Source organism: Salvelinus sp. IW2-2015, linkage group LG11 (genome assembly GCF_002910315.2).
Source record: "Salvelinus sp. IW2-2015 linkage group LG11, ASM291031v2, whole genome shotgun sequence".
Taxonomy (NCBI): domain Eukaryota; kingdom Metazoa; phylum Chordata; class Actinopteri; order Salmoniformes; family Salmonidae; genus Salvelinus; species Salvelinus sp. IW2-2015.
In genome coordinates this window covers 2890415-2912473 of record NC_036851.1, presented here as the reverse complement: position 1 = coordinate 2912473, position 22059 = coordinate 2890415, and the positions used below count along the sequence as shown (strand labels likewise).

The 22059-nt window shown below is 43.6% G+C and overlaps 1 protein-coding gene and 1 long non-coding RNA gene across 2 annotated transcripts in view; one reads left to right on the top strand and one right to left on the bottom strand.

Annotated features, from left to right (window-relative positions):
• The window catches only part of LOC139028353 (uncharacterized), a 102345-nt gene extending 86039 nt beyond the window's left edge, over positions 1-16306 (bottom strand). Inside the window, exons 1-3 of the long non-coding RNA XR_011480541.1 lie at positions 16158-16306; positions 14988-15098; positions 14793-14852 (exon numbers count right to left, since the gene is read on the bottom strand). This is a non-coding gene — a long non-coding RNA (uncharacterized lncRNA). The remainder of the gene's footprint in view (positions 1-14792; positions 14853-14987; positions 15099-16157) is intronic.
• LOC111969666 (RNA-binding protein Raly-like) overlaps positions 1-21079 on the top strand; it is a 36577-nt gene extending 15498 nt beyond the window's left edge. Inside the window, exons 6-7 of the mRNA XM_023995827.2 lie at positions 18623-18759; positions 20748-21079. Coding sequence (XP_023851595.2) covers positions 18623-18759; positions 20748-20999 — 389 coding nt within the window. The 3' untranslated portion in view covers positions 21000-21079. The remainder of the gene's footprint in view (positions 1-18622; positions 18760-20747) is intronic.
• Positions 21080-22059: the final 980 nt, after the last annotated feature.

Below are 22059 nucleotides of genomic sequence, written 5' to 3'. Positions count from 1 at the left end.
GGGCCCGACGTCAATAGGTGGGGTTGTGCTTACAGCCCAACACCGTGCCAGACGTTGGCATTTTGCCAGAGAACACCAAGATTGGCAAATTCGCCACTGGCGCCCTGTGCTCTTCACAGAGGAAAGCAGGTTCACACTGAGCACATGTGACAGACGTGACAGAGTCTGGAGACGCCGTGGAGAACGTTCTGCTGCCTGCAACATCCTCCAGCATGACCGGTTTGGCGGTGGGTCAGTGATGGTGTGCATTTCTTTGGGGGCCGCACAGCCCTCCATGGGCTCGCCAGAGGTAGCCTGACTGCCATTAGGTACCGAGATGAGATCCTCAGACCCCTTGTGAGACCATATGCTGGTGCGGTGCCCTGGGTTCCTCCTAATGCAAGACAATGCTAGACCTCATGTGGCTGGAGTGTGTCAGCAGTTCCTGCAAGAGGAAGGCATTGATGCTATGGACTGGCCCGCCCCGTTCCCCAGACCTGAATCCAATTGAGCACATCTGGGACATCATGTCTCGCTCCATCCACCAACGCCACGTTGCACCACAGACTGTCCAGGAGTCCTCCCAGTCCAGGTCTGGGAGGAGATCCCTCAGGAGACCATCCGCCACCTCATCAGGAGCATGCCCAGGCYTTGTAGGGAGGTCATAGAGGCACGTGGAGGCCACACACACTACTGAGCCTCATTTTGACTTGTTTTAAGGACATTCCATCAAAGTTGGATCAGCCTGTAGTGTGGTTTTCCACTTTKATTTTGAGTGTGACTCCAAATCCAGACCTCCATGGGTTGATAAATTTGATTTCCATTGATCATTTTTGTGTGATTTTGTTGTCAGCACATTCAATTATGTAAAGACAAAAGTATTTAATAAGAATATTTCATTCATTCAGATCTAGGATGTGTTATTTTAGTGTTCCCTTTATTTTTTGAGCAGTGTATATATATATATATWTTTTTTTTTACCTTTATTTAACTAGGCAAGCCAGTTAAGAAAAAAAGTATTATTTACAATTAAGAAAAAAAGTATTATTTACAATGACCACCACATGATGCTGCCACCACAAATCGTCATACCCAAGAAGATTTGAGGCTGTAATTGCTGCCAAATGTGCTTCAACAAAGTACTGAGTAAAGGGTCTGAATACTTATGTAAGTGTGATATTTCAGTTTTGTTGGGGGTTTTTTTGCATTTTTTTGCATAAAAAATTGAAACCTACTTGGGTGAAAAAATAAGACCATTTTTTTTACCACAACTTGTTTTAAAGACTTACAATAACACTACTATGAAAGGACATATAGATTACACTGTAGGGCATTGCTTTCCAACCCTCTCCTTGGGTACCACCAGACCTTTCACATATTTGTCGAAGCACTGACACAACTGACACACCTGATTCAATTAGTCAAGGAAGGGCTTGGTGGTGATAGTTGACTAATTGAATCAGGTGTGCCAGTTTACAGATGCAAAAAAATGTGACATCCCTGGTGGTCCCTGAGAGGGTTTGGAAGCACTGCTGTAGGCTATATTACCTGTCAATGACGTGTTATTACACTGACTCAGGTGAAAGACAAATATGTATAAGAGAGATTGCTGTGGGGACTTGCTTCCATTCAGCCACAAAAGCATTAGTGAGGTCGGGKACTGATTTTGGCCYATTAGGCCTGGCTCMCTGTCGGCATTCCAATTCATTCCAAAGGTGTTCGATTGGGTTGAAATCAGGGCTCTGTGCAGGGCAGTCAAGTTCTTCCAAACCGATCTTGACAAACCATTTCTGTAAGGACCCCCCTTTGTGCACAGGGGAAAGGGCCTTCCCCAAACTCTTGCCAKAAAGTTGGAAGCACAGAATCATCTAAAATGTCATTGTATGCTGTAGCGTTAATATTTCCCGAACCATGAAAAACAGCCACAGCCATTATTCCTCTTCCACCAAACTTTACAGTTGGCACTATGCATTGGGGCAAGTAGTATTCTCCTGGCATCCGCCAAACCCAGATTCGTCCGTCAGACTGCCAGATGGTGAAGTGTGATTCAACACTTCAGAGAACGCGTTTCCACTGCTCCATAGTCCAATGGCGGCGAGATTTACACCACTCCAGCCGACACTTGGCATTGCGCATGATGATCTTAGGCTTGTGTGCGGCTGCTCGACCATGGAAACCCATTTCATTAAGCTCCCAACAAACAGCTATTGTGCTGACGTTGCTTCCAGAGGCAGTTTGGAACTCTGTAGTGAGTGTTGCAACCAAGGACAGACGATTTTTACYCGCTATGTGCTTCAGCACTCGGCGGTCCCGTTCTGTGAGCTGGTGAATCCCACCACTTCACAGCTGAGCCGTTGTTGCTCCTAGACGTTTCCACTTCACAATAACAACACTTACAGTTAACCAGGGAAGCTCTATCAGGGCAGAAATTTGTTGAACTGACTTGTTGGAAAGGTGGCATTCTATGACGGTGCCACATTGAAAGTCACTGAGCTCTTCAGTAAGGACTGCAGATGTGGCCAAGGCAATAAATTGCAATGTCCGTACTGTGAGACGCCTAAGACAGCACTACAGGGAGACAGGACGGTGCGCTGATTGTCCTCGCAGTGGCAGACCACGTGTAACAACACCTGCACAGGATCGGTACATTGGGAACATCACACCTGAGGGTTTGGTAGGTAAAATGGCGCCGGAAGAAATGGCAGCAGTTTTACGGGCGCCTAACCAATTGTGCTATTATGTGTTTTTTTTRGCGTTATTTAAGTTATTTTGTATATAATGTTTCTGCAACCGTATCTTACGGCAAAAAATWGTTCTGGATATCAGGACAGCGTCCACTCACCTCGGATTAAACAAATATTTTTTCTACAACAAAGACGACGCACAAGACATTCTCCAAACACACCACAGGACCGACATCCCCGTTATTTGCAAGAGGAAGCGACGCAGGTACAGAGGACAAAGAGCCGGATGCCTGGTCAGGACCCGGAGAAGGCGACTGGGAAAGCTGCTGTTAACGTCAATACTACTCGCCATGCAATCATGCAATCATTGGACAATAAACTAGACGAGGTACGATCACGAATATCCTACCAACGGGACATCAAAAACTGTAATATCCTATGTTTCACGGAATCGTGGCTGAATGATGACATGGATATTCAGCTAGCGGGATATACGCTGCACCGGCAAGATAGAACAGAACACTCCAGCAAGACGTGGGGGGGGGGGGGGCGGTCTGTGCATATTTGTAAACAACAGCTGGTCCACGAAATCTAAGGAAGTCTCTAGATTTTTCTCGCCTGAAGTAGAGTATATTGTGATAAATTGCAGGCCACACTACTTGCCTAGAGAGTTCTCAGCTATACTTTTCGTGGCTGTTTATTTACCACCACAGACCGATTCTGGCACTAAGACAGCACTCAGTCAGGTGTATAAGGAAATAAGCAAACAGACGCGTACAAAGCTCTCCCTCGCCCTCCATTTGGTAAATCCGACCACAACTCTATCCTCCTGATTCCTGCTTACAAGCAAAAATTAAAGCAAGAAGCACCAGTGACTCGGTCTATAAAAAAGTGTTCAGATGATAAACTACAGGACTGCTTTGCTATCACAGACTGCCGGGATTCTTCCGATGGCATTGAGGAGTACACCACATCAGTCACTGGCTTTATCAATAAGTGCATCGAGGACGTCGTCCCCACAGTGACTGTACGTACATCTGTCTCTTATACACATCTAGATGTGTATAAGAGACAGGTGCGGGACTCTAACCCGGAAGCTTACAAGAAATCCCGCTATGCCCTGCGACGAACCATCAAACAGGCAAAGCGTCAATACAGGGCTAAGTTTGAATCATACTACACCGGCTCCGACGCACGTCGGATGTGGCAGGGCTTGCAAACTATTACAGACTACAAAGGGAAGCACAGCTGCGAACTGCCCAGTGACACYAGCCTACCAGACGAGCTAAATCACTTCTATGCTCGCTTCGAGGCAAGCAACACTGAGGCATGCATGAGAGCATCAGCTGTTCCGGACGACTGTGTGATCACGCTCTCCGTAGCCGACGTGAGTAAGACCTTTAAACAGGTCAATATACACAAGGCTGCGTGGCCAGACGGATTACCAGGATGTGTGCTCCGGGCATGTGCTGACCAACTGGCAGGTGTCTTCACTGGCATTTTCAACATGTCCCTGATTGAGTCTGTAATACCAACATGTTTCAAGCAGACCACCATAGTCCCTGTGCCCAAGAACACAAAGGCAACCTGCCTAAATGACTACTGACCCATGCACTCACGTTCGTAGCCATGAAGTGCTTTGAAAGGTTGGTAATGGCTAACATCAACACCATTATCCCAGAAACCCTAGACCCACTCCAATTTGCATACTGCCCAAACAGATRCACAGATGATGTAATCTCTATTGCACTCCACACTGCCCTTTCCCACCTGAACAAAAGGAAGACTTATGTGAGAATGCTATTCATTGACTACAGCTCAGCGTTCAACATCATAGTACGCTCAAAGCTCATCACTAAGCTAAGGATCTGGGACTAAACACCTCCCTGTGCAACTGGATCCTGGACTTCCTGACAGGCCGCCCCCAGGTGGTGAGAGTAGGTAGCAACACATCTTCCACGCTGATCCTCAACACTGGAGCTCCACAGGGGTGCGTGCTCAGTCAGTCCCCTCCTGTACTCCCTGTTCACCCACGACTGCATGGCCAGGCACGACTCCAACACCATCATTAAGTTTGCAGACGACACAACAGTGGTAGGCCTGATCACCGACAACGACGAGACAGCCTATAGGGAGGAGGTCAGAGACCTGTCCATGTGGTGCCAGAAAAACAACCTATCCCTCAACGTAACCAAGACTAAGAAGACGATTGTGGACTACAGGAAAAGGAGGACCGAGCACGCCACCATTCTCATCGACTGGATTGTAGTGGAGCAGGTTGAGAGCTTCAAGTTCCTCGGTGTCCACATCAACAACAAACTAGATCCAAACACAACAAACATGGTCCAAACACACCAAGACAGTCGTGAAGAGGGCACGACAAAGCCTATTCCCCCTCAGGAAACTAAAAATATTTGGCATGGGTCCTGAGATCCTGAAAAGGTTCTACAGCTGCAACATCGAGAGCATCCTGACTGGTTGSATCACTGCCTGGTCCGGCAATTGCTGGGCCTCCGAACCGCAAGGCACTACAGAGGGTAGTGCGTATAGCTCAGTACATAACTGGGGTCTAAGCTGCCTGCCATCCAGGACCTCTACACCAGGCGGTGTCAGAGGAAGGCCCTAAAAATTGTCAAAGACCCCAGCCACCCCAGTCATAGACTGTTCTCTCTACTACCGCATGGCAAGCAGTACCGGAGTGCCAAGTCTAGGACAAAAAGTCTTCTCAACAGTTTTTACCCCCAAGCCATAAGACTCCTGAACAGGTAATAAAATGGCTACCCGGACTATTTGCATTGTGTGACCCCCCAAACCCGCTTTTTACACTGATGCTACTATATGCATAGTCACTTTAACTATACATTCATGTACATACTACCTCAATTGGGCCGATCAACCAGTGCTCCCGCACATTCACTGTAAACATGTTGTATTCGGCGCACGTGACAAACTTTGATWTGATTTGACCTACGGGACAGGTACAGGATGGCAACAACAACTGCCCGAGTTACACCAGGAACGCACAATCCCTCCATCAGTGCTCAGACTGTCCGCAATAGGCCGAGAGAGGCTGGACTGAGGGCTTGTAAGCCTAACCCTTACATCACCGGCAACAACGTCGCCTAAGGGCACAAACCCACCGTCGCTGGACCAGACAGGACTGGCAAAAAGTGCTCTTCACTGACGAGTCGCGGTTTTGACTCACCAGGGGTGATGGTCGGATTCGCGTTAATCGTTGAAGGAATGAGTGGTACACCAAGGCCTGTAGTCTGGAGCGGGATCGATTTGGAGGTGGAGGGTCCGTCATGGTCTGGGGCGGTGTGTCACAGCATCATCGTACTGAGCTTGTTGTCAACAGTCATTTACAACATTAACAATGTCTACACTGTATTTCTGATCAATTTGATGTTATTTTAATGGACAAAAAAATGTGCTTCTTTTTAAAACAAGGACATTTCTAAGTGAACCCAAACTTTTGAACGGTAGTGTGAAATATATATATATATATATACACATACACAACACCACTTTACATTTGAGAACAATAATGATATTTGTGTGTGCCAATGTATAAAATGTACAATTAAATGCTGCATCATAGAGCAGCTGGTGAGTTTGACAATGGCTTTTTTTTGGAGTGACAGTGCAGTAAGTGGAGCTGGTGGTGGAACCAACTAGTTATCTGCTTCGATTCAGTCAGGATGCGATGCTGGATAGGAGTGATGTCAGAGGTGGCTGAAGGTGTTTCCGGGTATGGGGTCTAGGGTGGCGGGTGGCTTGAAAGGTGCTTTGCGTCAGATGTCTGGTAGCTTGAGTGGTGCTCAGGGTCGGCATCAGGATGTCCTCCTGTGGACATAGGCTCTTCCCAGACAGCAACCTCAAGCATTCCCCTGTCCTCTTCTAGCTGGGTGTTCTCATCAAATCAAACTGTATTGGTCACATACAAGTGTTTAGCAGATGTTATTGCGGTTGTCGCAAAATTCTTGTTTCTAGCTCCGCCAGTGCAGTAATATCAAACAAGTAATATCTCACAATTAAACAGCATATACATCATATAACATATACCAACATCTTCCTCTCCCTCTTCCTGTCCTGTCTTGTCCCTACACCTGGCTATCCCTGGCTGTCATATTCCCACTTGTGGGATGTGATTTTACAAATGGGTCAATGAATGACATGATTGGGAAGAAACGGCAAGAACAGTGGTTGCTGGCTGCAGCCCCAGTCCTCTTTCTTTCCTTCTCTGCCTTTTAAATGTTTAATCTTCTACAAAGTGACCAAAAAAATAAATTACCTTAAGCACTTCTCTCTCCATTTTACACACACACACACACACACACACACACACACACACACACACACACACACAACACACACACACACACACACACACACACACACACACACACACACACACACACACACACACACACCATAGCTTGTGGCTAGCTAGACTTGGCAACATGACAAGCTAACGTTAGCTAGCTAGCTAGAAATGTGGCCTATCTTAATTTTATAGCCTATTAACCAACCTGGTATCTTAACGTGTGCAACAAATTTCCATCCTGCATTTTTGGAATTCTGTTCATGGTATACATCAGAAGTTGTATAGAATATTGCAGGGTACACGGACAAAATGATTCTCTATGTTTTTGTGTTATCTTGACTGTGAAGATGGAGCACGGATTGCGACAATTGCGTAAAATTTACAGTACGGCAACGTGTTGACGCAAGCTGTGTGCACACAGCGTAAGCCTTAAACTTCTGTCTGCTCCACAGACCCGGGCCCTGTAAAGGGCAGCCCGTTGGTTCCTGCACCTAATCATTCCAGCTTCACAGTGGGGAGGGGGCAACATGCTGGCTTTAGGGGACCTAAACCCCCGACAACGCAGCAAACTGCCATACCCAGGTTAGGGCCCTGAACCAGGGCAGACCTGGAGGAAAACCGTATTTTTCTGCAGCCGCAGCAATGTTCTGCCCTCCCAACCCCTCTTGGGGTAAAAGGCTCAGCCAACCTACAGCCTAGCCCTAAGCGGTAGAGGAGGATAGTGTGCAAAGCCTACGGCTTCCTTGCCCAACATGCTCTCTCTGGTTTAACGTGAGCCATTCTTCTCCACCTCGCGGAGGRACGTCTGCACAAAAACACACCCAAAAAAAACATACCCTGTGTAGCAGTGCACTTTCATGACATTGCTCATATCTGAAAATGGAGGAGATGCACTTTACCCCCAATTGCCATCCTTCCTTAGTCTCTCCCCTCGGCACCTTCTTAGGTTCCAGCCAGGGACAAAAGTCAGCATTTGTCCGCTCTCCCTCTAGTCTCTTCTGACATTTCTGACATGAGGAGCAGGATGACAGGTTGCCATTTGCCATCCTTCATGGCCCTCTTCCCATGCCTTGGGGCATTTTGCCTCCAACTGTCTTGCACGCAAGCCAAAACAGTAGAACAGGCTCCGTCAGCTGCTCTCTCGCACAAAGCCCTGCTCGGTGACATGCTTGGTCCAAGAGGATCAAGCATGTTTTGCAAGAAAAACACTATGCTCATATGCCTCAGACACATTACGAGGTATCCCAATTAACTAGGAGACACTCTCTGCCCCCCTGCGCCACGGGTACACCCTGTCAACGGTGATGGCCTACGCTTTTCTCTCCCGTATGCCTAGCAACCCACACTCTCACAAGCAAAGTGAGGCAACAAGCTTATCCCTCATCTTCGAGCRCCTGGCTGACCAGGGAGGCTGGTTGGCAGAGATCACTCCCCTGCTTTTACAACCAGTCCTGGTAGCTACCGTTACGCAGGGATCTTCTGACACAAGTGTACCTGGAGATTTGCCACCCTCGCCCGGTAGCCATGGCCATCTGGGCATGGCCTGTGAGAGGATGGATATGACAGGCCTGACACTCAAGATCATTGACACGGGCCCCTTTACATGCTCACTTTATGGAAACAAGTGGTGCGTTTTTTGAGAAGTGGTGTGAACTACACAGATCCTTCCTTAAATGGTCTGTATCTGAGGTATTTATGCATTGATGATATCTACCAAAGGCAACAATGGGTATGCAAACCAGGTATTGAAAAAGGATTTTTCGCATAGGGTGCCTTTCCTTCACTGCCACGGGCCATTTGGGAACTGATTTTGATATATTTTACTTTTTACCCCTTTTTCGTGATATCCAATTGGTAGTTAGTCTTGTCCTATCACAGCAACTCCCGTACTGACTCGGGAGAGGCGAAGGTCGAGAGCCATGCGTCCTCCGAAAAAAGACCCYGCCAAGCCGCACTGCTTTTTGACACACTGCTCGCTTAACCCGGATGCCAGCCACACCAATGTGTCGGAGGAAACACTGTACAACTGGCGACCGAAGTCAGCATGCATGCGCCTGGCCCGCCACAAGGAGTCGCTAGAGAGCGATTGGGACAAGGACATCCCGGCCGGCCAAACCCTCCCCTAATTCGGACGACGCTGGTCCAATTGTGCACCGCCTCAGGTCTCCCGGTCGCGGCCGGCTGCAACACACAGTTTGGGAACTTTTTGGTCAAAATTAGAGTATACCCACTTCTCTAGACATCACTGCATAGGGCCGATGGAAAGACAGCAGTCCCACACAGCATGATGTTAAAGGATAAGCAGTCCATAAACTTGGACATAATAAGCCAGTAGGTCCCAATCATAAGAATACAAAAACATAACAATTAAGCATTTTCCAATCAAAATGTWSAACTATTACTTCCCATTGCAAAAAACATTTCACGTTTAGCACACAAAGTAACCGGTGACCTAAAGTTTAAAGTGGACTGACAGCATTTTAACTACTTTTCAGATATCAAACAAACAGACTCATATCAGTTTATGCTACAAAACCAACTTCAAATTTTATTGGTCACATACACATGTTTAGCAGATGTTATTGTGAGTGTAGCGAAATGCTTATGSTTCTAGATCRGACAGTGCAGCAATATCTAACAGGTAATATSTAACAATTCCACAACAAAACCTAATACACACAATCTAGTAAAGGAATGGGATAAGAAWATATAAGTATAACATATAATGGTTGAGCAGTGACAGAGTGGCTAAGATGCAATAGATAGTAAAGGATACAGTATATACATATGAGYTGAGTAATGCGAGATATGTAAACATTCTTAAAGTGGCATTATTAAAGTGACTAGTGTTCCATTAATTAAAGTGACCAATGATATCAAGTCTGTAGGTAAGCAGCWGCCRCTCTGTGCTAGTGGTGGCTGTTTAAAAATCTCTTAAGGATCAGGCCCTTCTTTTCAATTTCCGCCTAAAATGACATACCCAAATCTAACTGCCTGTAGCTCAGGACCTGAAGCAAGGATATGCATATTATTGATATAATTTGAACGGAAACACAAAATTAATGTAGGAGAACCCAATAGGTAAAATATAGGTAGCCTAGTGGTTAGAGGGGTGGCAGGTAGCCTAGTGGTTAGAGCGTTGGACTAGTAACCGAAAGGTTGCAAGATCAAATCCCCGAGCTGACAGAATGGTAGAATTCTGTCGTTCTGCCACTGAACAAGGCAGTTAACCCACTGTTCCTAGGCCATCATTGAAAATAAGAATTTGTTCTTAACTGACTTGCCTAGTAAAATAATAAAAAAATAAAAAAAACACAAGTTTTCTATTTTTGTTGCATCATCTTTGACATGAAAAAGAAAAGCCACACATTCAGCTAGGAAGTTGGATGTAATTTAGATGGTGTCCACAAGAGGGCAACAGTGTATGTGCAAAGTTTGACTGATAACTTCAAGAATGAGCAAGCTACATGACATTTAGTATGAAGTCACCCAGGTGTCCCTCACGATTTTCACAAATGTACCCAAGTGGCCGAATTGGTAAATTGATAKATTTTCAAGAACATAACTATAGAAAACATACAAAAATGCTATGCTAGTAAAAAATACAAGTTTACACACTCCCAGGAATGTCATACATGTAGCTTCCCTACATGTAGCTTCCCTACATAAAATGTACTAACAGGAGACGTGACAAGAATGCTGATCCAATGTCTCCAAAGACAAATTAATTACTTAAAAATCATACAATGTGATTTTCTGGATTTTTTTTTTTAGATTCCGTCTCTCACAGTTGAAGTGTACCTATGATAAAAATTACAGACCTCTCATGCTTTGTAAGTAGGAAAACCTGCAAAATCGCAGTGTGTCAAATACTTGTTCTCCCCACTGTGTGTATATTATATATATATATACAGTATATCACAAAGTGAGTACACCCCTCACATTTTTGTAAATATTTGAGTATATCTTTTCATGTGACAACACTGAAGAAATGACACTTTGCTACAATGTAAAGTAGTGAGTGTACAGCTTGTATAACAATGTAAATTTGCTGTCCCCTCAAAATAACTCAACACACAGCCATTAATGTCTAAACCGCTAGCAAACAAAAGTAAGTAGGCAAGACACACTTGTCTTTGTACTCCTCACCTGGTTGCCGCCACACACGCTTGACACCATCTGAACCAAATAAGTTTATCTTGGTCTCATCAGACCACAGGACATGGTTCCAGTAATCCATGTCCTTAGTCTGCTTGTCTTCAGCAGAACTGTTTGTGGGCTTTCTTGTGCATCATCTTTAGAAGAGGCTTCCTTCTGGGACGACAGCCATGCAGACCAATTTGATGCAGTGTACGGCGTATGGTCTGAGCACTGACAGGCTGACCCCCCACCCCTTCAACCTCTGCAGCAATGCTGGCAGCACTCATACGTCTATTTCCCAGAGACAACCTTTGGATATGACGCTGAGCACGTGCACTCAACTTCTTTGGTCGACCATGGCGAGGCCTGTTCTGAGTGGAACCTGTCCAGTTAAACCGCTGTATGGTCTTGGCCACCGTGCTGCAGCTCAGTTTCAGGGTCTTGGCAAGTTTCTTATAGCCCAGGCCATCTTTATGTAGAGCAACAATTCCTTTTTTCAGATCCTCAGAGAGTTCTTTGCCATGAGGTGCCATGCTGAACTTCCAGTGACCAGTCAGTATGAGGGAGTGTGAGAGCGATGACACCAAATTTAACACACCTGCTCCCCATTCACACCTGAGACATTGTAACACTAACGAGTCACATGACACCTGGGAGGGAAAATGGCTAATTGGGCCCAATTTGGACATTTTCAGTTAGGGGTGTACTCACTTTTGTTGCCAGTGGTTTAGACATTAATGGCTGTGTGTTGAGTTATTTTGAGGGGACAGCAAATTTACACTGTTATACAAGCTGTACACTCACTACTTTACATTGTAGCAAAGTGTCATTTCTTCAGTGTTGTCACATGAAAAGATATACTCAAATATTTACAAAAATGTGAGGGGTGTACTCACTTGTGTGATATACTGTATATATAATAGCAATCAAAGAAAATATTTCAAAAATCTCTCAAATGAATACTATGCAACCATTGAAACAACTGCATTAGCTCGGATTTACGATATAAAGAAAATAAATATAAATACTGGTATTTCACTTACCAGTCTAAGGTCGCATCCTCTCCTTTAGCTGTTGTCTAAACTATATTCACTAACTGAGTCCATGGCACTTTCCCGGTAGATTTCTGCTAGAATATCATCCAAAATCTGTATACCTGGACTTTGATTTAGCTTTTCCAGTATTAGTATCCATATCTCACAGATTTGCATAACGCGCTTCGACATGCTCTTGCATAAATGGCCAAAGGCCACTTATTTGCGCGAGGTTAGCTGAAAGATTTTTCTTCACACAAAGGTGTTCCACTTACTCACGTAAAGCGCAGCTCATTGGCTATCTAGCTAGCTAGGTTTCAAAACGATAGGTGGTCATTGGACAAAGATACAGTCAATCAAGTGAACACCGCCCGTGTCATCGGCGCGCAATGATGTCGTGCCTTCCTGGCTAAAATTGGCTTAACAGTGGATATACTGAATGCAGAATGATATAGCAAAGGCTGGTTACTTTTTAGAGTGTCAGGAAATAAATACGAACATAACTTTGCTGGCTGAAACAACGTTTAGCGTTCGATTTTCACAGATTTCTTTCTTTGCAAGTTTAACGAGTGGAAATACAAAATCGATAGTGCATACTCTATGGACCTTTTAAGAATATGAAAAACAAAACTACATTTTATCTCTGGGACCCTTAGGATGACAAATCAGAGCAAGATTTCAGAATGTAAGTAAATGATTTACCTTCAGATGTGAATGTATCAAACCTGTCGCCGTGATAAAAGTGTTTTGTTGTTGTGCACTCTCCTCAAACAATAGCATGGTATTTTTTCGCTGTAATAGCTACTGTAAATTGGACAATGCAGTTAGACTAACAAGAATTTAAGCTTTCTGCCCATATAAGACACTTATATGTACCACATTTGTTGTTGTTGTTGTTTAAAACAACGTTGTAGTCACATTATGCATATTGAGCAACAACTGTCCCATAGACGGGACACCAATCCATAAGAAGTTTTAACAATCTGATGGCCTTGAGATAGAAGCTGTGTTTCAATCTCTCTGTCCCAGCTTTGATGCACCTGTACTGACCTCGCCTTCTGGATGGAAGCGGGGTGAACAGACAGTGGCTCGGGTGGTTATTGTCCTTGATCTTTTTTGCCTTCCTGTGACATCAGGTGTTGTAGGTGTCCTGGAGGGCAGGTAGTTTGCCCCCGGTGATGCGTTGCACCACGCTTTGGAGAGCCCTACGGTTGTGAGCGGTGCAGTTTCCATACCAGGCGGTGATACAGCCCAACAGGATGCTCTCAATTGTGCACCTGTAAAAGTTAGTGAGGGTTTTTTGGTGACAAGCCCAATTTCTTCAGCCTACTGAGGTTGAAGAGGCACTGTTGCGCCTTCTTCACTGCACTGTGTGTGCATGCACCATTTCAGTTTGTCGGTGATATGTACACCGAGGAACTTAAAACTTTCCACCTTCTCCACTGCTGTCCCGTCGATGTGGATGGGGCGCGCTCCCTCTGCTGTTTCCTGAAGTCCACGATCATCTCTTTTGTTTTGCTGACATTGAGTGAGAGGTTACTTTCCTGACACCACACTCCGAGGGTCTGTCGTTGTTGGTAATCAAGCCTACCACTAGTGTGTRGTCTGCAAACTTYATGATTGAGTTGGAGGCGTGCATGGACACYCAGTCATGGGTGAACAGGGAGTACAGGAGGGGGCTGAGAACGCACCCTTGTGGGGCCCCAGTGTTGAGGATCAGCAGAGTGGAGATGTTGTTTCCTACCTTCACCATCTGGGGACGGCTCATCAGGAAGTCCAGGACCCAGTTGCACAGGGCGGGGTTGAGACCCAGGGTCTCAAGCTTAATGATGAGACTTATATTTCTCTCACTAACTTTAAACATCAGCTATCTGAGCAGCTATCTGAGCAGCTAACCGATCGCTGCAACTGTACATAGCCCATCTGTAAATATCCCAGCCAATCTACCTACCTCATCCCCATATTGTTTTTATTTACTTTCTGCTTTTTTGCTTTTGCACACCAGTATTTCTACTTGCACATCATCATCTGCTCATCTATCACTCCAGTGTTAATTTGCTCAACTGTAACTACTTCGCTACTATGGCCTATTTATTGCCTAACCTCCTCACGCCATTTGCACACACTGTATATAGACTTTCTATTTTTTCTGTTGTGTTATTGACTGTACGCTTGTTTATTCCATGTGTAACTCTGTGTTGTTGTTTTTTTTTCTTTTTTTTTCTTCACTCTGTGTTGTTGTTTGTGTCACACTGCTATGCTTTATCTTGGCCAGGTCGCAGTTGTAAATGAGAACTTGTTCTCAACTAGCTTACCTGGTTAAATAAAGGTGAAATATATATATTTTTTTAAATGATGAGTTTGGAGGGTACTATGGTGTTGAATGCTGAGCAGTAGTCAATGAACAGCATTCTTACATTGGTATTCCTCATCCAGATGGGATAAAGCAGTGTGCAGTGCAATGGCGATTGCTAAAATAAGAATTTGTTCTTATTAACTGACTTGCCAAGTTAAATAAAGGTTAAAAGAATTCAAAATAAAAAGGTAGGATGGAGGTGATATGATCCTTGACTAGTTTCTCAAAGCACATCATGATGACAGAAATGTCTAGTCATTTAGTTCAGTTACCTTAGCTTTCTTGGGAACAGGAACAATGGTGGCCATCTTGAAGCATGTGGGGACAGCAGACTGGGATAGGGAGAGATTGAATATGTCCGTAAACACACCAGCCAGCTGGTCTGCGCATGCTCTGAGGACGCGGCTAGGGATGCCGTCTGGGCCGGCAGCCCTGCGAGGGTTAACACGTTTAAATGTTTTACTCACCTCGGCCACGGAGAAGGAGAGTCCACAAAGTGCGAAAATAAGTTGTTTAATTTGTCTGGAAGCAAGATGTCGATGTCCGGGGACGGTTTTCTTTTTGTAATCTGTGATTGTCTGTAAAAGGTATTAAAAATAATATATATTTGACTCAACGTTCCATGAGGTACGCTAAGGCATTGATGGATGCAGTTCAATGCATGATTAATATAATTCACCAATACATTTCTTGGTAGTCCAAAAAGTATTGCTATCAGGTTGTAAATCACAGCTGGCTTGGTACATTGTTTGATGCCAACATTCGGGATGCACTGTTTCCGTTTCAATGACACAATATTTTGGATAAAAATGGATCAATATAACTAAGGCTGGGAATGTCAATACAATCAAGCTAGCAAGGGCAATGATCACAAGTCAGTCATTGCATGGCTAATAGGCTAGCATATCTATTTGTGTAGCAAGKTAAAAACACYGAGTCTAAAGTTAGCTAAATAGGTAGCTGCTAGGAGGATGTCATGTCATGCCATTAGAGTGGGTGAGTGACTGACTTTTTCCACTCATCGTTTTTCYGGGGTTATACACAGCTAGAGGTGCAGGTGTCATTTGGTTAGCAGGCGATAACTTCAATGACTGTTATACAGTTAGCAAATCTCTTGTGTTTGCAAATTCACTCTGCCTATCTACTCCGATTTCAGAACACTCTTGTCTGAGTGTGCCAGAGTGCAGAARGCAGAACTGATGAAWTAACGAACGTGCAACACCTGCTGAATATGACTGGTGTCAGTAAATGTTAAAGTGATAGTTAGTCAAGAACGCTCTACATAACATGTACTGTAAACAGCCTAACCAGCTCTGCTACCTACGGTGAGTAAAATGGTCAGAGTGAGGTGTTCTCTCATTTGTGTCTGGAAGTAGCTAGCTAGCAAGCTAGCCAACCTTAGCTAGTTAGCTGGGGTGCTTGGTTGGGACAAGCATGCATTGGCAGGCGAGCTGCAGAAGGAAGAGGAGATTACAATTCCCCATCGTTATCAGTGCAATTTTGACGGCCTACTAGCTGAAAAAGTTTGACAGGATTTTTCTAATGTTCCTTCGTTCGATATTAGCTCATCTTGCTCTGGCTAGCATTAGTTGTTGATCTTGTTGTTGATGTGCATAACTGAGGGAGAGAGAGCCTACCTTTTTTCATGGTTGTTTGATCAATAGGATTGTAAAGTTCCCAAATGTAAGAGGACTCCCGTGGTGTTTTACATGGCTTTTGGCGTTCCAATGATCTGAAGTTGTGATGTTGCAACTGCCTGTAAACACACAGTCCAGTTCAAAGTGAATGATGGCAGGTCCGTGTGGCAAATGGCTTATTTGTATAAAGGTGTACTTTAGCTCTGATTCGCTATAGTGCACCAGTCTGTCCTGAACAAAACAGATGTTTTTATTCAGTTTTATTTACTGCAGTGTCTATTAATTGTCCAAATGCAAATACCTTAGTATACGTGTGAAATGTGAAAATGACCATATCTAAGTGGTCGCTTGTCAGAWTTWTTTTTTTWAAGTGTGATATAAAAATAKGTTTTTGCTTTGTCATTATGTAAAATTGTCGATTTGACGAGGAAAACATTTCATTTAATCCATTTAGAATAAGGCTGTAACAAAACAAATTGTGGAAATTGGGAAGTGGTCTGAATACTTTCCGAATGCACTGTTTATGAACAGATTGTAATAAGATTTCATGTTGCATTTCAAGTGAAACTCACAGCAATGTTTCACACACAAGTTCTGTCCAGCTAGCATGCTGTTGTTGTCGMGTAATTTGCAGCGGCTGCAGCAGGTTTTATCAAAGAGGATGTTGTTGCTAATTTGTTATATTCTCCCTTTTCAAGAGTAACTTTCAARAGGAAGTTACGTTCAAATGATCATCATCATCTGGTGAGTGGAACTGTGTTTTTTACTGCAGCYCGCTTGCTGTTGTTACCCATCTCTTTTAAAATAACTTGGACAGTGGGGAAACTACTGCTCACTATTGCGCATTGACCTGTTTGCCTTCAAGAAGGCAGAAGTTGCCATACATTTTTGTAAAAACGGTCCCACTCAATAAGTCAATGTAATTGGTTGATTACACTGTCACTCCAACATTTTGCCCTAATATAGTTGAATGGCAGATGCCTTTATCTAGCTCTGATGGCCTTGCCAATGGCTAGCTAGATTTATCTCCTAGCCAAATCCTGATTGGATCTTTTTTCTCTTCAGTGTTAACCCTTTCCTTTCCAACAAAAACTGAAAAGATTAAATCACATTATTGAAAATAATAATTAGCATTATTATAATCATTATTTTATAAATCCTTAGCCCTTCTTTGAAGGCGTTGTGTTTTGGGTTAGTAATAATTTGTATTTGTATTGCCTCTATTTGTATTTGTATTTGTATTGCCTCTATTTTCCCTCAGCATGCATTTTTTCACTATTCGAGTGTCTGAAGAATCCATATGTTCTGAAATATGAACACAGAAATACTGGACATTTTGAACTTTATTATGGTGGTGATTTGACCAAATTACACTCATGGTCTTGAATTGGACTTGCATTCTTCTGGTCTCGGTCTTGACTTTGTCTTAAACACAACACAATGCTGTACCGTCTGCCCTTATGCCTGCAAAGCGAGTAAGTGGGCTGCACGCCCTGTCATTCGTGCCTACAGTTTGCCCTGGGATTCTCCTAGGTAATGGCCATATACCCTAGTGAGACATTGAAACAAGTATTTGAAATAGAATGTAGGGTTACTTGAGTAACCCTGGTTTTATCAGAATATGAGTAAGATGTCTCACCGCAATCCCCTGCTCGCAAGATCAAGTAAGAGGCATGCTTGAGTGACGCCTTATAAGGAAGAGAGGGGCTCACCTCATTCGCTCCTCGACCGGTCTGTCTACAACAGACGATGTGTGATTGGTTCTTCGAGCTGTCAGTGATCCGCTAAACGAATCCCATAGTGAGACATCTCACTCATATTCTCATAGAACCGGGGTTACGCAAGTAATCCTACGTTTCTTTAGCTAAGCTTCATAGCTACAGCTTTAGTGTCTATAATGTAGATACTTTTCTTTTCAGCCTAGGAGGCTTTATAAAAAATGTAATAAAAAAGTATAACAGTTAGGAAAGATAGCGGTGACTACAGCTGCATTTGTTTTCTTTTTGAGGGGAGGTATGGTAGAACATTTTGGTAGTTGAGTCCTTAGGGGCATACATAGACATAACAAGAGCATGTATATTCATAGGCTGGCTGGGTGGTTTCGAAACAGTAGTCACTTATTTTTACAGATGTATCACAAGTCACTTTTGCACCTTGAACATCTGTTTCATATTTGCTATTACTGTCAATATCGCTCCATATTTCCTTTAGAGAGACCTTATCATGTTTTTGGAGGGTTTTGTTAGCCAAGTGTAGCCTCACAGCCTACATGAGGCCTAACTACTGTACCTCACAGTAACATAATATTGTCTGCTGTAACATACCTGCTTTTTGGTGGTTGTGTGTGTGTGTGTGTGTGGTGTGTGTGTGTGTGTGTGTGTGTGTGTGTGTGTGTGTGTGTGTGTGTGTGTGTGTGTGTGTGTGTGTGTGTGTGTGTGTGTGTGTGTGTGTGTGTGTGTGTATAGAGCTACGGAAGGCAGAGAAGAGCAGTAGCGAGGTGTCTCAGGACGAGTCATGCTCGGACACAGAGGAGCTGGTAGACGAAACCCATAACAGTGATGTGGAGGACGGCACACCGGACGAGTGTGAAGATGACGACATGGTCAGTCTGTGTGTGGGTGCGTGCACGAGAATGTGTGTGTGAAGCCTGTATGGATGGTGGTGCAAGCATTTGTTTGTGTGCTTGCGTTAGTATGAATAAATATGTTTGTGTGTGTGTGAAGGAACTTGTGTGTGGCCGTGTCCGAATACCCATACTTGCATCTTAAATAGTAGGCCGTTTGAGTATGTGAAAAAATACAGTTTTATAGAATGTGACATTTCGAAAATCTAGTATACTTTAAATGCCTGGATGTCATACTCATGTCAGCTTGACAACAGCTGATCAATTAGATATGGGGATGCACTACCGAAATCAATGAAGAGCGCATTCTCAATACGCAAAAATAGAACCTTTTATAGCACACTTTTATATTCACTTTTCGGGAATTCCACAGCCACAATGCATTGGAAGGGGGGGCTGCGAGTTTTGATTAGCTAGATCTCTTCAAGCAAACAACAAAACAAGTTGGAAGATGGCYATTAGTGAAGCTTCTACGGTGGTGTATATAATTTGTTCTCTTTAAAATGATCATGATTATTTCATCCTGTGATTTAAAAAAAAAAATGTTACAGATCAGGAGCTTGCTGCTTTACCTAGCTACGCACTTTAGTAGAAGTTGAAGTTATAACTGTTCAAACAGTAATGTTAGCTACAGGGTTTCTTGCTTGCTGTTGAGCGACAACTTTTTTAAACATTAGCCTAGCTAGCTAGCTAGCTAGCTACTTGTTGTAAATACCAGGGCTTGTGTTCAAACTATTGCAGGGTCTGATGACAATACCAGGTATTGAATTCAGTGGCGAACACGACAGGATAAATGCTTCAAAATAAAACGGTTTTGAGTAAGTCATGTGGCCATAGTTAGCTTTCTTGCCACTGCACAATGCACTGCCACTATCTGTARCTAARGTTAGTAACGCGGTAGCCTACATTCCTATTTTCCACGGCGGTGCTGGTCCCACCACTTCCTTTTTCTTCCATATAGTTCTGATTTGTCACGTCGATTTTATTTGTGTTGAGCTGATTGTYATGTTCATGCTATGCAATATTAGTTTCTACCTGAACGGTTACAGCATGAATGGGTCTAGCTAGTTTTATTGCACATAACCTGTTATGGTGAAAGTAATGGTAAGCTGCACTCATTAATGTTTCACCTTCGCACTCCAATTCGATAAAGTATGTGGCAGTCCTAGCTATCTACAGAAAGATCACACAATTCTACTTTACTCATGTTTTGGTTAATGTTGTGCTTCATCTMATGTATTTTTCAGGATCTACGTGAAAGAGTGTGAGCTGGAGGGGCAGCTAGCTGTCACCTCAACAAGCGTTCAGTCTCACTGCAGAATTAAACGTTTATCCACGTTCTCCAAATGTCACATTTCTAAGTGTTTTTGTTGCTCCTACTGCTCTGTATTGTTCTGTTACTCCAAACGTCAAATTTCAAAGTTAAGATTTAAGTTTAGACACCCATTCCAAATGGGTAAAAACAAAAAATTCTAACCAATGCCCATGACTGGGATTGAACATATGCCCATCCACCACCACAACACTCTAACAAAACCCAAGCCTATTTGATGATAAAAGTGCTCTTGGTTGCCCCTAGTGGTCGGTTTTGATGGCATTTCCTGATGTCTTTGGGACATGAATAGAKGTCCAATTTCGACGTCAATCTTGAATGATCTCCCTGGTGACCTGCATGGGTGAATAAGAAGTGGGAGAACCAAACATACACTGTATGCTACTGTGTGTTATCTTGACATTTATTGCTGTGCTGTACTTGGCTAATAAAGTTCCCCTTTTCTTTGAGAGCAACAACACTTTCCCATCTATTTCCTATGCTTCACCGGCACATTCATGTAAGTGTGAAGATATACATGTTAGAGAGGTGCACGTGTTCCAGAGAAAATTACTGCAATTGGCATAATACCTTTTACAGGTATTTACATGTAGTATGTTTGATGCTGAAAGCTATCCTTTTCCATATTTTTTAGGAGTTAAAAGCTCCCCCCACCGGAGTCAGCACGAAGGGAAGGGAGGCCACAGCCACATCCTGGGAGTGGTATGCGGTGATTGATGAGTTGCTGGGGGGCTGCCACTCCATCAACACACCGGTTATCATCTCCTCATCCTCCCTAGGTGCAGCTGTGGGCTGCTCTCCCTTCCAGAAGGGTCCAGATGTGGAAGTTGGAGAAGGTGAATGCCAGGGAGGCATGCATTATGGCCATTTTAGAGGCCATGATTAAGTAGTTTTATGCATTTTGTATGTATCTTATTTATAGCTATTAGGTATGTATTTTGTACTGTTTTTGGTGAAGTCCTTTGTTTAAACCCAAAGTGGAATGCTGTTCTCATTGAAAAGTGTTTTTTTTGTATGTAAAATATATATATATATATATATTTGATATTGGTAAATCTACTGTTGGTGTGTTTTACTTCCCCATTTCAACATTTAAGAAATGCACTCGCACATCTGACCTATCTTGTTGCAGGTGCATGGTAACAACTAGATAAGTTGAAAGAAAAAAGAAACCTGCACACTGCTCACTAGTATCACTTTTTTACTGAAGCTTAGGTGTTTGCCTCTTGGCCTTCTTCTGAGCTTTTTGCTCTACTAAACCAAATAAACCATCTTTGGTATAATAATAATACTATGACATTTAATTTCTATAGTGCTTTTCATAACATTCTCAAAGCACATCAAAAGCAAAAACAAGCAACACATCATCATGAGTAGCCGAGCTATCTCCCATTCGTTCCTCTCAAGCTTCAGGTGACTTCAATTGATACATGCTTAGMCTTACGATCATCTCAAGTTTACTCCAAATACGTTGTTCCAAATGCTAGCTACTAGGCTAATGTTAACCTAAAACAACACTCCGCTGTAGTGAAAGGTCACTGGGTGGGGTTACAGACGATCAAGACAACCTGGAACTAGGGGGAAAAAACGTGCGGCGACTGGGGATTTTTTTTTTTGAACGGTCATCCATCCCGGAATTACAAGTCAGCAACTCTGCATTATCCTGAAGGGAGTATGGATGTGGACGGAGGTGTTGGAGTGTGTTTGAGGACACAGATGACGTGTGTTTTGGCTGCAGCACAGTATTGTACTAACGCCCCTCCTTGTCTGAATGAATGTTTGCTCCAACCATATGTTATATCGCATGATATTACATTCAATTCTCTCAGTGGGCACTTACATTTCTCCTCACGTCTTTCCCCAGGAAAACGAGCACCTTTCAGAAATTGACTCCATCCTGCAATAAAAGGCAAGTTGTTCTGAATGTCGAAATACTCAAGTGACGT